At 42.7% G+C, this 12,303-nt stretch overlaps 6 protein-coding genes across 7 annotated transcripts; 4 read left to right on the top strand and 2 right to left on the bottom strand.

The window, feature by feature from the left end:
* The first annotated feature begins 171 nt into the window (after positions 1-171).
* Positions 172-1,439, top strand: LOC108116082 (mucin-5AC-like). Its single transcript, XM_017227800.2, has one exon. The coding sequence runs from the start codon at positions 199-201 to the stop codon at positions 1,351-1,353; it is 1,155 nt and encodes a 384-aa protein (XP_017083289.2). The 5' UTR covers positions 172-198; the 3' UTR covers positions 1,354-1,439.
* Positions 1,440-1,467: 28 nt separating this feature from the next.
* LOC108116081 lies at positions 1,468-2,640 on the top strand. The gene is made up of 2 exons (XM_017227799.2): positions 1,468-1,647; positions 1,706-2,640. Exons 1-2 carry the CDS (start codon positions 1,550-1,552, stop codon positions 2,535-2,537), a joined length of 930 nt encoding a protein of 309 aa, XP_017083288.2. The 5' UTR covers positions 1,468-1,549; the 3' UTR covers positions 2,538-2,640.
* Positions 2,552-3,361, top strand: LOC108116084 (mitochondrial transcription rescue factor 1). Its single transcript, XM_017227801.2, has 3 exons — positions 2,552-2,931; positions 2,997-3,069; positions 3,122-3,361. Exons 1-3 carry the CDS (start codon positions 2,639-2,641, stop codon positions 3,323-3,325), a joined length of 570 nt encoding a protein of 189 aa, XP_017083290.1. The 5' UTR covers positions 2,552-2,638; the 3' UTR covers positions 3,326-3,361.
* Positions 3,362-3,459: 98 nt separating this feature from the next.
* On the bottom strand, positions 3,460-5,851 carry LOC108116080 (neprilysin-4). Its single transcript, XM_017227798.2, has 2 exons — positions 4,606-5,851; positions 3,460-4,513 (listed from the first exon to the last, which is right to left on the bottom strand). The coding sequence occupies exons 1-2, from the start codon at positions 5,737-5,739 to the stop codon at positions 3,512-3,514; spliced, it is 2,136 nt and encodes a 711-aa protein (XP_017083287.2). The 5' UTR covers positions 5,740-5,851; the 3' UTR covers positions 3,460-3,511.
* Positions 5,852-6,740: 889 nt separating this feature from the next.
* LOC108116054 (uncharacterized protein CG4951) lies at positions 6,741-8,748 on the top strand. 2 transcript variants are annotated; one of them, XM_017227753.2, is made up of 7 exons: positions 6,741-6,833; positions 6,894-7,345; positions 7,550-7,744; positions 7,805-7,888; positions 7,950-8,117; positions 8,197-8,404; positions 8,459-8,748. In XM_017227753.2, the coding sequence occupies exons 1-7, from the start codon at positions 6,783-6,785 to the stop codon at positions 8,633-8,635; spliced, it is 1,335 nt and encodes a 444-aa protein (XP_017083242.1). In that variant the 5' UTR covers positions 6,741-6,782; the 3' UTR covers positions 8,636-8,748. The 2 variants fall into 2 exon arrangements, with proteins under 2 accessions (XP_017083242.1, XP_017083241.1); XM_017227752.2 differs by having other exon boundaries at positions 7,796-7,888.
* On the bottom strand, positions 8,744-12,134 carry LOC108116053 (endoplasmin). The gene is made up of 5 exons (XM_017227751.2): positions 11,942-12,134; positions 11,777-11,866; positions 11,591-11,673; positions 10,257-11,509; positions 8,744-9,959 (listed from the first exon to the last, which is right to left on the bottom strand). The coding sequence occupies exons 1-5, from the start codon at positions 11,979-11,981 to the stop codon at positions 9,062-9,064; spliced, it is 2,364 nt and encodes a 787-aa protein (XP_017083240.1). The 5' UTR covers positions 11,982-12,134; the 3' UTR covers positions 8,744-9,061.
* Between the last annotated feature and the right edge of the window lie 169 nt (positions 12,135-12,303).

Below are 12,303 nucleotides of genomic sequence, written 5' to 3'. Positions count from 1 at the left end.
AACATTAAATTATAGGGCGTTTCCAGCCCTGGCGGCAATATTTGAAATTCCCAGATCATTAAGAGTAATTAACGTTTTCCCAGCAGGCAGGTAGTAGAAAAAGGAATAGAAATCTAGGTAGACTTTTAAGGTTTATATTGCACTGTCGTTGTCGAAAGTAATTAGTCGAAAGTGTCAACTGAAGGCATCAGCATCACTATGAAGAAATTGTGTTTGCTACTTTTCATGGCCCATTTTGTGGCTTCAAGTAGAAATTTAAACAAGATTCTTGATCGCGACGAATGGATAAACATCGCCAAGGAATACATGAAGAATCATAAGCCTTATAAAGCAAAAATCTATGAACCATATAAGCCGCGAATTGTAAATTTTACTAACCCATTCGATGTTGACTTTTGGGAGACAACAACAGCAACAAACATTGCGGAAACTTCAACCATTCCGGATGGGACAACAAATAACTTTCCTGAGGACATATCCACAACAACAAGCAGTGTATTTATTCCGGAAACAACTACTGAATTTGCCACGACATCTCATCCTGAATTTTCGACTACTGAATCTATTTTCGCAACTTCGGTAGCACCTGAAATAACTACTGAATTTGCTACAACACCTCAGCCTGAATTTTTAGGTACAGAATCTATTCTATCAACTTCGGAAGCACCTGAAACAACAACAAGTCTTTTTGATTCTACAACGACATCGTGGTTGCAATTCACCAGTACAGAAGCTACTTATTTAACTGATCCAAAAACCACATACTCCACAACATCAAGTCCGGAATTTTTAGACTTGACCACAACAACAAATCCAAGCAGTACAGCATATCCGGAAACGACTACATTTATTGAAGATTTTTCTACAACATCAAGTCCGGAGATTTCCAGTACCGAATCATTAGAAACTACTACAGAGTTTAATCCGACCACTACAGAACGGCCAGAGTCAACTAGTCAGACTTCCGATTTCACAACGCAATCAAATGATTTAACGACTGAAATATCTTCAGAGGTTCAAAGTACAACTGAATCGTCACAAGGCTCAACGGAAGGATTTTTATTAACCACAGAAAACGCTGAAACCACCACATCAGTACTGGAACTTATTGCTACGACTCCTGGCTTTGAAACTACATCATCATACCTAGATACAATGATTAACAGCGCTGGAGTAGAAAGTTTTACTACCTCAACGCCATCTGGATTGAATTTAACAACGACAGAAGTTATTCAAACTCAAAAAGAAACCACAACAGTGAGGCAAGCGAGTCTTGTAGAAGTTCCTGTAAGACAAACGCGAAGAAAACTTAAGTATACTTCTGATACAGAGCCTGAACTTTACTGGTATTAAAGTTTTTAATAAAAATTAATTAAAAATTAATAAAAATATAAAATAAAATTAAAGCGGTTGTTTTAGAAAAGTTGGCAGCGCGGTTGAATCTTTGGTTTTTTTTAATTATGAAAGGCGGTCACACTGGTGAAGACCAAAACACATTTTTGTTTGATCAACTGAATTTTGCGATTTTCCTTTAATTTGTAAGATAGCTATGAGTTTGGCCAGTATTAAACAGAAAGAATCTAAGGGCAAGAAAAAATGTCTGCCCAAACTAAGGACTGTCTTGGCCAATCCTTATAAACAGCACAGGTAAGAAGGCAACCAAATATAAAATCTTAATCAACAGGCTAACATTATTAACTTATAGTCCTGTTTTGTCAACCAATGATGTGATAGAGCTTCGAGAGATCTTCAAAAAAGCTATTGAAAAGAGCGGGGAAGAAAGGAAATCATTTGCCACTCGATTTGGAATTCATCTTGGCCTAGAAAGTTCAGTGCGAGCCACAAACTCTCGACGATTTTCATGTTTGCTGGTATCTTTGAGTCTGCGGCCAGCACATCTCATTCGTTTAATAACCACTAGTGCATCCGTCAAAGTACCCACTGCTCCCATCTATGCACAGCCGAAACTGGAGGAGCTTACCGAAGAAATTTTTGGAGTTCGAGCTCTTTCTTTAACCTTACCTTTGGAATTGAAAGTAATAAGTGAAGAATTGGAACAGTGGGTTGCTGCCAGAAAGAGGACAGCCCCGACTGCCATAAGGATAGCCCCTAAAACATACAAGAGAGCGGTCAAAAAGCCGTCAATTATCCGAGTAACCGAAAATGAGAAAAATGCTGTCCGTCCGGTCACTGAAAAAAAGGACTGGGGTGATGATTTCATTTCCTGCTCCTCGGACAAACCATCGATAAAGCTGGACCGCGCAGATGTCCAGGTGGAGACACAAAAACTAGGCAACGCTCTCACCAATTTGGCCATGAAGGGTAAAAGTAAAAGACTGGAGGTAGAAGAAATAAAACAAAAACCTGCGGAAAAGCAGAAATCCCCGAGCTTAGAGCCCATGGATTCGAGTCCAGATGAAGATGACTTTCTGCCCAGGAATCTGCAAACCTATCGCCCCCTTACTCTCCAAATAATACGTCCTAATCCTGACAAGAGACCGAAAAAAAAACGAAACAAAAAGTCAAAGCAGACATAAATCAAATCGTAGTTGTAGTTGGCAACGCGGCTGCATCAGCTGTAGTTTTTAGGTTATGTTATTCAGTTTGTTATCGTAATTTTAAGGCGCCCGCACATAAAATGCTCCGGAGTTTACGTCAAATAGCAAGACTAGGAAGATTCCTAAAGTCTCCAGTTCCCACCAGAAGTCTTCTTAAACTACCAGCAAACGTCCAACTTCAGACTCCTTTGCATACCAGTGTTACTTTGTGGAAATATGACAAAAAATCTTCGCGAGCGTCAGATGATTTGGATAGCGACGACGAAGATGATGAGGATTTTAAAGACGAAAGGGACTCCAAGGTAGTAAAGACAAAAGTAAACTCACTCCGCGCCGATCTTTTACTGAAAGCTGGACTAGGCATGGCCAGGAAGTAAGAACCCTCCAGTTAATGCACATAAAACTGTACGATTAACCATGGTAAATCTCATCCGGCAGCAAAGTGGAACTGAATTTCTATGAGAGCAAAATACGCGTCAATGGAAAAAAGCTTTCCAAGAAGAGTATCCAGGTAAGCAATAAATATTTAAATAAATTCCAATCCAATAAGTTATTATTTGCAGCTCGAAATCGGCGATGATATAGATGTAATTAGAGGTTTCAGCCAAACGAACCCTTCTCATCTAGTCGTGGCCCGTGTCTCAATCCTTTCCGCTAGCGAACGCGAGGAAGGAGTCAGCGTCCACTTGCGACGATACAAATCCCTACTGGTCGAGAACTACCGTGGACCCAACGCCTTCAAATCCTCAGAGCCCGTCGTTCATTAATCAATGTTAAGAATAAATAGATAATGATGCTGAAAATGACTTATTTTATTGCCCTAAGAGTGCTTCTAGTTCTTACTAAACGATCCCAAGCGTAGACTACCCATAACAACATTTTTTAAACTACAGCTTTATTTTAGTTTCTTTATTTATATCTTTGTCAATTTTTTTTTTGAAGATCCCTTAAGATTACCAGACCCGACAGCTTTCTGCTTTTGGACGCATGGCACTTCCAACTGGACAGTTATAGACTTCGGCAAAGTCATCATTGTTAGAGACGGCCCCCAGTACTCGATATTTGTCGATTGTGTGCTTCTCATTCAGCTCCTCCCAGTAGTGTTCCTCTTTAAATGAGGAGCACCAGAGTTGTCCGAATCCGAGGAAGAATAGCTGCTCGGGTGAGAGATCAAGGCCAGGCATTTGGTCACTTTGGGGCGCCAGTGTCTCGTCGGCGCTTATTTGGATCTGTTTCAAATGGTTTCGATAGGCGGCGAGCGCCTCCCTCAATCCGCCGGCGTCCGCAATATTTTCGTCCTTGGTTTCGTTGCCATTAATATTACGATTAATCTCTGGTATAAGATACCTGCTATAATGATCCACATAACACCTAGCCCGCTCCTTAAACACTGCGTTTGATTTCTCTGTCCACCAATTCCGAATTATACCTGAGCCGTCAAAGCCGGAGCCAGACGTATCAAAACCGTGTGTTAACTCATGACCTATGAGATAGCCCAGTGTGCCAAATTTTAGAGAGTTGGGCCACAAGTGGTGATACACTGGCGGATGAAGTATCCCAGCCATCACATAGATGGAATTATCCAAGTTGTAATAGAAGGCATTTACCTGCATTCCAACCAGGAGTTCCAATGGCTTCGTGTCCTCAGACATATCCTCAAAATGAAGGCCATTATATCGCCGCAGACTAATACCCAATTTTCGCAAGCTGATCAAACTTTTGGCATAGTTGTCATCAAAAAGAGTTAGATTCCTGATCTGATTGAGAAGGACGTCGGTGATCGCTGCGTTCTTGTAGCTGCCAATTACCGGAGTCATGCTGGCCTCCTTGAGTAAGGCCTCTTGCCTTGTCTCATTGTCCAGCCATTCAGCGTTCCTAAGAACCTCACGCAGTGATTTTCTTAGTTCCGTCACCATGCTGAAGATGTCAGAATGTATGTCTTCTGAAAAGTTTTCCTGGAAACAATATTAAGATAGTTTAAGTAAACGAGAAATATCGATTTATCACTGACTTTTTTTTTTTTTTAAAGCACATATTTTAAACTCACCGGCATGTATAGCTTATTAAAGAGATGGGATAACGTGAACTGAACGATCAGCAGGCAATGTTCTTTATGGTACTTTTCCTCCTTCAGCTTGGCGTCCATCCGATAAAGCAGCATCATAGCCAGATAGTTGGCAACTGCTTCCATGTGCCTATCACACACCTTGTCAAGCTCCGTGTAGTAAAAGTCGCAGTATTCGCTAGGGACCGATCCGTTGTAGAAGTCCATGCCATTCCAGGCAATCTCGTAGTAGTTATTCCATTGGCTAAAAACTGTCACGTTGTTTTGTATAGTTAAATCCTGACACTGACTATCATCGCCGTTAAATTTATCTTTAAGAGCGAGCGCCTCGCGCCAAAAGTCAAAGACTCCTACTATCACCTGGGAGATTTTATCCTCTGTGAGATTAAAGGCTTTTAGGTAGCCACGCATACGCTCCTCGTTTAGGATGTAGGCCCTTGTACTTGAATTAGCTATGTTATCCGTATGGACAAAGTGGTCGTAGCCTAGGTCCGGCAGTTTAAAGTACGGATTAAATGGATATTGCGGCAGAATGTCTTCTTTAATCAGTCCTTGGGCGCCGTAGTTGGTAAGGTGGGCGCTCATGTTGAACCAATTGAAATTGGACGAGTTCCAAGAATCCCCGTCGACAGCGGGAAAACCACCGATAGATCTGATAAGCGACAGATAAGCGGGATCGGCAGCCGGCAGAGGAAGCACTTGAGCTTTGAGGCAGGAATTATAGAAGCGTTGCGCAACCAGAAGTTCGGCAGAAACATTAAGGGCTTCGGCGAGTTGCGACCTGCTCAACAGGGACTCCGTTACTTCTGCTATAGTATAAATAATGTCCAGTAGATTGTTTCGCTTGTTGACAGATTGTCTGGGAGGAATCACATTCTTCCAGTTTCCGCAGGCGTACTCGTAAAAATCTTCACAAGGATCTACGCTGAAATTCATATAGGATTTCATCTTGGCGCCATAAGATCGAAGGTACTCCGCCGTGTCATCTATAATCGCGTTTTCCTGAGACTCATCACCGATGGTCCTAGCCTCACAACTCGACAAAAATACGAATATCAGGATGTAAATACGTCCCGTAGATAAAGATACTCGAAAACGATTTGAAATTGAACACATGTTTCCTAATACATAGGGCACGCACACAACGTTTATATTATATTCAACTAGTGCAGCTAATCATCGATCGACCAGGAGTTTTTGGAAACGCAACAAGCTCGTCTGTTTAATATGGAACACAATTGAGAACTGAACAACAACCGATTCCGAGTCTCTCCGATCCGGGCAGCATTCGCAACCATATCTGCGAATAACACTGGACAACCGTGAATTTGTTAGCGGCATCTTTATGACATCACAAAACAAGCTTTCTTGGGGGTGAAAGTTAGTATTCTACTATACTTGATTCACGTATATAAAATAGCACGGAGACTTTAAGTAATGATATGCACATATGTACATATATATGCGCTTTTAATATTATCTTAGGCCACTCTATTTATTATTTTATTATATGTATTTGAAATTATTAAGTTTGAATTATAGAATAAAAATATTTCGTTGTTCTGTGTAATCTGTTTCTCTACCGAGACTTGACCTAAGCCACACGCTGCTGTTGATAACGATTTGTAAGTTTCAAAAGATTCATTGATTGACGCCTCATTCATTCAGATCATAAGCAATAGGTTCGGTAAATTCTCTTAATTATTGTTCAAAACTCATTTTTTATAAAGTTAATTACTGCATAAAAATACTTTTTTTAAAATAATGTGTGATAATGTTAAAGTCATTTTGTTAAGCACAGAACTTCAATTTATTTTAATCTTAATTAATCCCAAAAACGCTCCCTACATGATTAAAAAAAAAAATTATAAAGAAACACCGTCGATAATGCAATTTTAAGTTAGCCAAAACTTTTTTATTTTGTATATATATACCATTTTTGATTTTCCTTAGTAGTAGTTGTATTTTTATTTTTGGTAGCATTGATTCGAGCTTGAATTTCAATGCGATGGCGCCAAGCTATGATGTTCGATAAGTTTTTCTTCAATCGATAGACATTTCGACGACAAGTAGTGTTACCGAATATTTCGCAAAATTTAATTGTTGTTGTGCAGGACAGAGGTGCCGGTCACATCCGAACGAAGAGTAATTTTGTAAAAATGCCATTTTCCGCCATTGGTAATTACCAATTAGTTTCACAGATATATCAAGTAAATACCAATAAATAATGCGAGCGGCCATGGTCTAACATAAAGATATTCCCATTTCAGTACAAGAAGCATCGCATCGCCTGCAATGTTAAAGTTTTGCCGACACTTGTGACCCATTTTGAGCGGGAACCGAAAAATGTTTTCCATTGGATGACAGGGGATCGCTGGAGCAGGATTGAGAGTGGTCTGTGGCGTGTGTTCGAAAACATTAAGAACTGGGAAGATGCCAAGAAGCTAGACACCAATCTCCTTATTGACCACATCAGTGTGCGCATCCAGGCCACCGATAAGCCTCATCCTGCAACGCTCAGCCTTCTGGCCGGGACGGAACTGTCATCTAAGGATCTCAGCCTGGACATCCAGCTGCACTACAATTCGTACGAGGATAAAGTCGCGGACGTCATTCCAACCAAGCGCAAACATGCCACGGAGGCAGTAACCAACGGTTCCGGCGTTAGCATCACTTCCAACAAAAGCGGAGTAACCAGCTTGGATTCCAAGCCAAAATCTGGGTAGACCTCTTTAAAATTTAAATGTAGTCAGCTAGTTTTAACATTTTAATCTTTATTTTGCAGGGATTTAGGGATTTTATATGTAGTACCTTAATGTCCACCGTTTATATGATAGGAATTATATTTTTAAGTCGTTTAGATACTTAGCTTAATCTTGACATATTTTCCATTATTTATCATACAATTTTATTTTATTTTCTTTAGCTTAAAAGCAAAGCCCAAACACATCGATGCCGATGATGATGATAACAGCCCTGCCTTGGAGACTCAGCCACCATCCAAGATCAAGCGCGAACGAAGATCCATTTCCCAGGGTGGCGAAAAAGAAAAGTCTTCCAGCCGCACCAGCTCTTCTCGGCAGGGAACCCACATGAAGAGATCCCAGAGCCCAGTACAAAGGTACGTAAACAGAGATATTAGTGGAATCACGACTTTATTGATGTATTGCAGAATTTCCAGAGCCAGCTCTGTCGAGTCCAAACCAGCCCGCCGCTCCGGCCGATCACCTGTTCGCCCAAGCCGGTTTAAAAACTTCGTAGTCGGGTAAGCTTAAAAATTTGGCTTTGAATTGCAATTTTAACCATTCCTATGCGTGCAATTTCAGTGACACAAAGGTCAATAAGGTCAAAGGTCCCAAGTCCAAGATTCAACGTGTTTCCCCATCGCCTGCCAAGGAGCTGAAAGTGGAGCAGATGGATGGAGCCAGGTTCGATGCCCTGCAGCGGTTGGACAGCATGCTGGACATGCCCAAGCCACGACCTGTTAAGATTCTGTAAGTCGTTCGACTCAATGAAAATAAAGCGATTACGAAATTGCCTTCAACATCTGATCCGATATTTTCATTGTGTCAGGCTCTTGGAAAATATGGGCGAAGACGATGTTATGAAAACTTTTGAAAACTATCGTTCCAACTTCGACAAGCTGTTCAAGGAGCGTGAGTTTAAGCCGCGAACCACTAACTATATGAACATTGATCACATGGACGTCATTGACATACTTAGTAAGACCATCCATCAGAAGATGCTTAAGAGACTGGGCGAAGTTTACAGCAGTCGAAGCGTAAGTTTCGGGCCCCATAAAATTGAATATATCTAAAATCCTAATGATTACCAGAATCACACATCACTGCTCATAAACGGACTGCTCCCATTGTGGATAGTACGCCTTTTTATGGACACTTACAAACTGTCCCAATCGGAGGCCGTTCAGCAAATCCGGGACCAAATGAAGTACAACTCATATCTTAAGGCCTTGAACAATGAGCCACTAAGTTCCGACTTTGATGACTGACCTTAGTCTTTTTTCAGGATGTCAAATCACATCGCATTTCATACTTATTAGATAAATAGACCATTATTATAATTATGTTTCCCCATGAACGAATGAATACCTGATAAATTTCATTTGTCTTTTTTTATTTTGACTGGAATCTGTTCTGTTCTACGCATTAAATTGTATAAATACATACTTCATTTGCTTTCGAAAAAAGAAAACGCTTGAGCAACAGAATGCTTAAAGTGTGTTGCGTGTAATGGAGTGCTCTGGGCGACTGGTGGTGATGACAACGTGGGCGAAGGATTACGAAATTGCTTTACTTAGAATCTAGGGACATGCTGAGGAGTAATGTTAATGAAACGCCCGGTATGTGGTTGTTTATAACTCAGTCTGACCTCCACACTCTTATGTACAATCTATGTGGACGGTGAGTGAAGCAGCTTACAGCTCGTCATGCTGCTGATCCTCCTCCTCATCATCGGCATTTCCGCTTTCCTGGCTGCCAGTCGTGGTCTCCTCAGCATCGTCCTCTTCTTCCTCATCGAACTCAACCTGTTCGGTCTGAGAAACTCCCAAAGTCTGGCGCATCATCTGCTCAATACTGTCGGCGAACTGAGATGTCTCCTGGAGCATGTATCCTGATCGCAGGGTGGCGGTGCGGAACATCATCACAGCCATGTCCTTGGCGGTGTCATCAGCCTCGTCGGCCTCAACGCGACGCAACAACTCGCGCATCAAAGGATGTCTAGGGTTAATCTCAAGGGTCTTCTTTTGGCTAAGATAGTATGAGCGCTGAGGATCGTCAGATTTCTGGTGGGCGTTGGACATAGCCAAACGCTCCATGTTGCCGGTCCAGCCGAAAACGCCGGCAACCAAGGCACAAGGGGAGTTGCTCAGACGCTCGGACACCTGGGCCTTAGAGATCTGATCCTTAAGGGCCACATCGTTCAGCCACTTGACCAGAGGCTCGAAGGTGCTCTTCAGCGACTCAAAGTTCTTCTTGCTCTTCTCGGACTCGTTCAGTTGGAATCCCTCCTTGGCCACATTCTGGAACTTCTTGCCATCGAACTCGGGCAGAGCGGAGATACAATACTCATCGACGGCCTCAACCAGATACAGAACCTCGTAGCCCTTGGCCAGCAGACGCTCCACGAAGGGCGATTTCTCAACCTCAACACGATTGGCACCGGCAATGTAGTAGATGTGCTCCTGCTTCGCCTTCATGCGTTCCTTGTACTCGGCAAGCGAGGTAACGCCCTTGCCGTTGGAGGTCTGGAAGCGGAGTAGCTTGGCGAGGCGCGAACGATTGCTGGGGTCCTCCATCACTCCCAATTTGATGCTGAAATCAGAAAAAAAATGTATAATAACTTTCTAGAAATAATATATATGAAATTACATTCGATTCCTTTAAGTAGTCTAAGAAATCCCGTTTTCTTAAAAAAAAATAAATAAATAAAAAGTTCATATCAATTTACAGCAGAAAAATGAACTCTTATCTACTTCAACTCTGAATAATAATACACGTCACTAGGGTTAATATTATAATATTACGTGGATTCCGAGTTTTCTTATCAGCATGGACCAAAAATAACACAGCCCATTTTATAAATTTATTAAAAAAAAAAAATAAACTTACTTGGTGGAGAATTCCTTCCAGAACTTCTCGTAGGCTTCCTTATCAATCTTCTTAAGCATATCGAGCACCTTGCGGACCAGCTTCTTCTTGATCACCTTGATGAGCTTGTGCTGCTGAAGGGTTTCGCGGGAAACGTTAAGAGGCAGATCATCAGAGTCCACAACACCGCGGATGAAGTTCAGATAGTTCGGCATCATATCATTGAACTCATCGGTGATGAAGACGCGACGCACGTACAATTTGATGTTGTCCGACTTGGTTCCATAGCGGTTGAAGGACTCCGACGGCTGCACCTTGGGCACGTAAAGCAAACTCTTGAATGTAACCTCACCCTCGGCGATGAAATGCGTTTGCGACAGGGGCTCGCTGGAGTCCTTGGTCAGGCTCTTGTAGAAACTAGTGTACTCATCCTCGGTCACTTCGGCTGGCTTGCGGGTCCAGATGGGTTTGCTGTCGTTGATCAGGGTCCAGTCCCATGTGGTCTTCGAGACCTTCTTTGTCTTTGGCTTCTCATCATCGGCCTCCTCGACCTTAGCATCCTCATCCTCCACGTCATCCTCAGACTTCTCGGGCTTGGCCTCCTCCTCAACGGGAACCTCCTCTTCTACAGTCTTGCTAGACCACATGCGGATGGGGAAGTTGATGAACTGTGAGTACTTGCGAATAAGCTCGCGGACGGTATCCTCCTCCAGGAAATCCTGGGCCTCCTCCTTCAGATACAGCGAGATCACGGATCCTCGCTTCAGGGTGTCACCACGGGGATCCTCGGTGATGCTGAAGCTGTTAGCGTCCGACTCCCAGATGTACTGCTTGTCGTCGTTGTGCTTGGTAGTCACCACAACACGATCCGCAACCAAGAAAGCGGAATAGAAGCCCACACCGAACTGTCCAATCATGTCGTTCATGTCTTGTCCCTCTGACTTGCTGGGATCCTGCATTTTAGCCAGGAAATCGGCAGTGCCGGACTTGGCGATTGTGCCCAAATTGTTAATCAGATCCTGGTGGGTCATGCCAATACCTGAGTCCATAATGTGCAAAGCCTTGTTTTCCTTGTCGGCCTTGATGCGGATGTGTAATTCCGGATTACTCTCCAATTCCTTGCTATTAGACAAAGCCAACAGACGGATCTTGTCAATAGCATCGGAGGCGTTAGAAATCAATTCACGCAGGAAGATTTCCTTGTTGCGGTAGAGCGAATTGATAATCAACTTCATCATTCGGTTAACCTCCGTTTGGAAAGTAAACTTCTCTGCCTGCAAAAACAAAGAAAAAGAGAAAGAGAAATAAAATCTCGATCATACGTGTACTTTATGGATGACCTGGTGTGAACCCACCTTTTCTCGAATTTCCTTCAGTTGCGCCACGTTCAAACCGTCCAGTTGGATGGCCTCTTCCTCGCGCTTCAGTGTTTCGGCGTCTGCGATTTTGAACAGATAAAGGGGCGGATATTAGTCGGATTGGTAACGCTGACGTGTACCATACAAATTTGCACAATTCGCCGGGGGGGCGTGTCTACCTACCGGTTCGGGAGCCCTCCTTAAAGGATCCCAGATCCAAGTCAATGGTCTCGGTTGCGGTTTCCTCTTCATTAGCAGCGATTTGATTGACGCCTAACGAGACATGAATTAATTAGGTTAAAAGACCGGCACTATAGGGGCGTTGTGGCGTGGCACTCTGAAACATACCTGCTAGAAGCAGAAGTCCCAACAGCAAAAAGTACTTCATGTTTGAAAGATAACTGGATTTACGGAGGACGAGCTATCAGTTGCTCCGGCTGAAAGGCCACGTCACGATTAACAGATGCAATAAATTATCCGCACTTGCGACGCCCGCTTTGATTTTTTTAAATGACGCCGTCCCACGGCTGGAAAGCCTTTAAATCCCTCTCAGAGTGACCGTTCAGCGGCGTTGGAAACGGTTCTTTGGAAATAAATATACTATAACCGACAATGGAAGTGAGATATATACAATTGTGAACACGTAAATAGGAGTGGCTTGAATTAACTGAAACTTAAACGTTATATGTTTTTTTTCTTTGTTAATACGT

This window comes from Drosophila eugracilis, unplaced genomic scaffold, assembly GCF_018153835.1.
Source record: "Drosophila eugracilis isolate 14026-0451.02 unplaced genomic scaffold, ASM1815383v1 contig_367, whole genome shotgun sequence".
In the NCBI taxonomy this organism is placed as follows: Eukaryota; Metazoa; Arthropoda; class Insecta; order Diptera; family Drosophilidae; genus Drosophila; species Drosophila eugracilis.
The sequence above is the reverse complement of the archived record's forward strand: the minus strand, read 5'-3'. Positions and strand labels throughout refer to the sequence as shown.

Excerpts from the sequence above, each read along its gene's own strand:
- LOC108116082 (XM_017227800.2), top strand. The coding sequence starts at position 199 with ATGAAGAAATTGTGTTTGCTACTTTTCATGGCCCATTTTGTGGCTTCA.
- LOC108116081 (XM_017227799.2), top strand. The coding sequence starts at position 1,550 with ATGAGTTTGGCCAGTATTAAACAGAAAGAATCTAAGGGCAAGAAAAAA. Across the intron at positions 1,648-1,705 it reads AATCCTTATAAACAGCACAG|TCCTGTTTTGTCAACCAATG; the intron begins GTAAGAAGGCAA and ends ATTAACTTATAG.
- LOC108116084 (XM_017227801.2), top strand. The coding sequence starts at position 2,639 with ATGCTCCGGAGTTTACGTCAAATAGCAAGACTAGGAAGATTCCTAAAG. Across the intron at positions 2,932-2,996 it reads GGACTAGGCATGGCCAGGAA|CAAAGTGGAACTGAATTTCT; the intron begins GTAAGAACCCTC and ends CTCATCCGGCAG. Across the intron at positions 3,070-3,121 it reads TTTCCAAGAAGAGTATCCAG|CTCGAAATCGGCGATGATAT; the intron begins GTAAGCAATAAA and ends TATTATTTGCAG.
- LOC108116080 (XM_017227798.2), bottom strand. The coding sequence starts at position 5,739 with ATGTGTTCAATTTCAAATCGTTTTCGAGTATCTTTATCTACGGGACGT. Across the intron at positions 4,514-4,605 it reads TTAATAAGCTATACATGCCG|GAAAACTTTTCAGAAGACAT; the intron begins GTGAGTTTAAAA and ends TATTGTTTCCAG.
- LOC108116054 (XM_017227752.2), top strand. The coding sequence starts at position 6,783 with ATGCCATTTTCCGCCATTGGTAATTACCAATTAGTTTCACAGATATAT. Across the intron at positions 6,834-6,893 it reads TAGTTTCACAGATATATCAA|TACAAGAAGCATCGCATCGC; the intron begins GTAAATACCAAT and ends TTCCCATTTCAG. Across the intron at positions 7,346-7,549 it reads GATTCCAAGCCAAAATCTGG|CTTAAAAGCAAAGCCCAAAC; the intron begins GTAGACCTCTTT and ends TATTTTCTTTAG.
- LOC108116053 (XM_017227751.2), bottom strand. The coding sequence starts at position 11,981 with ATGAAGTACTTTTTGCTGTTGGGACTTCTGCTTCTAGCAG. Across the intron at positions 11,867-11,941 it reads GGGACTTCTGCTTCTAGCAG|GCGTCAATCAAATCGCTGCT; the intron begins GTATGTTTCAGA and ends ATGTCTCGTTAG. Across the intron at positions 11,510-11,590 it reads TGAAGGAAATTCGAGAAAAG|GCAGAGAAGTTTACTTTCCA; the intron begins GTGGGTTCACAC and ends TTGTTTTTGCAG.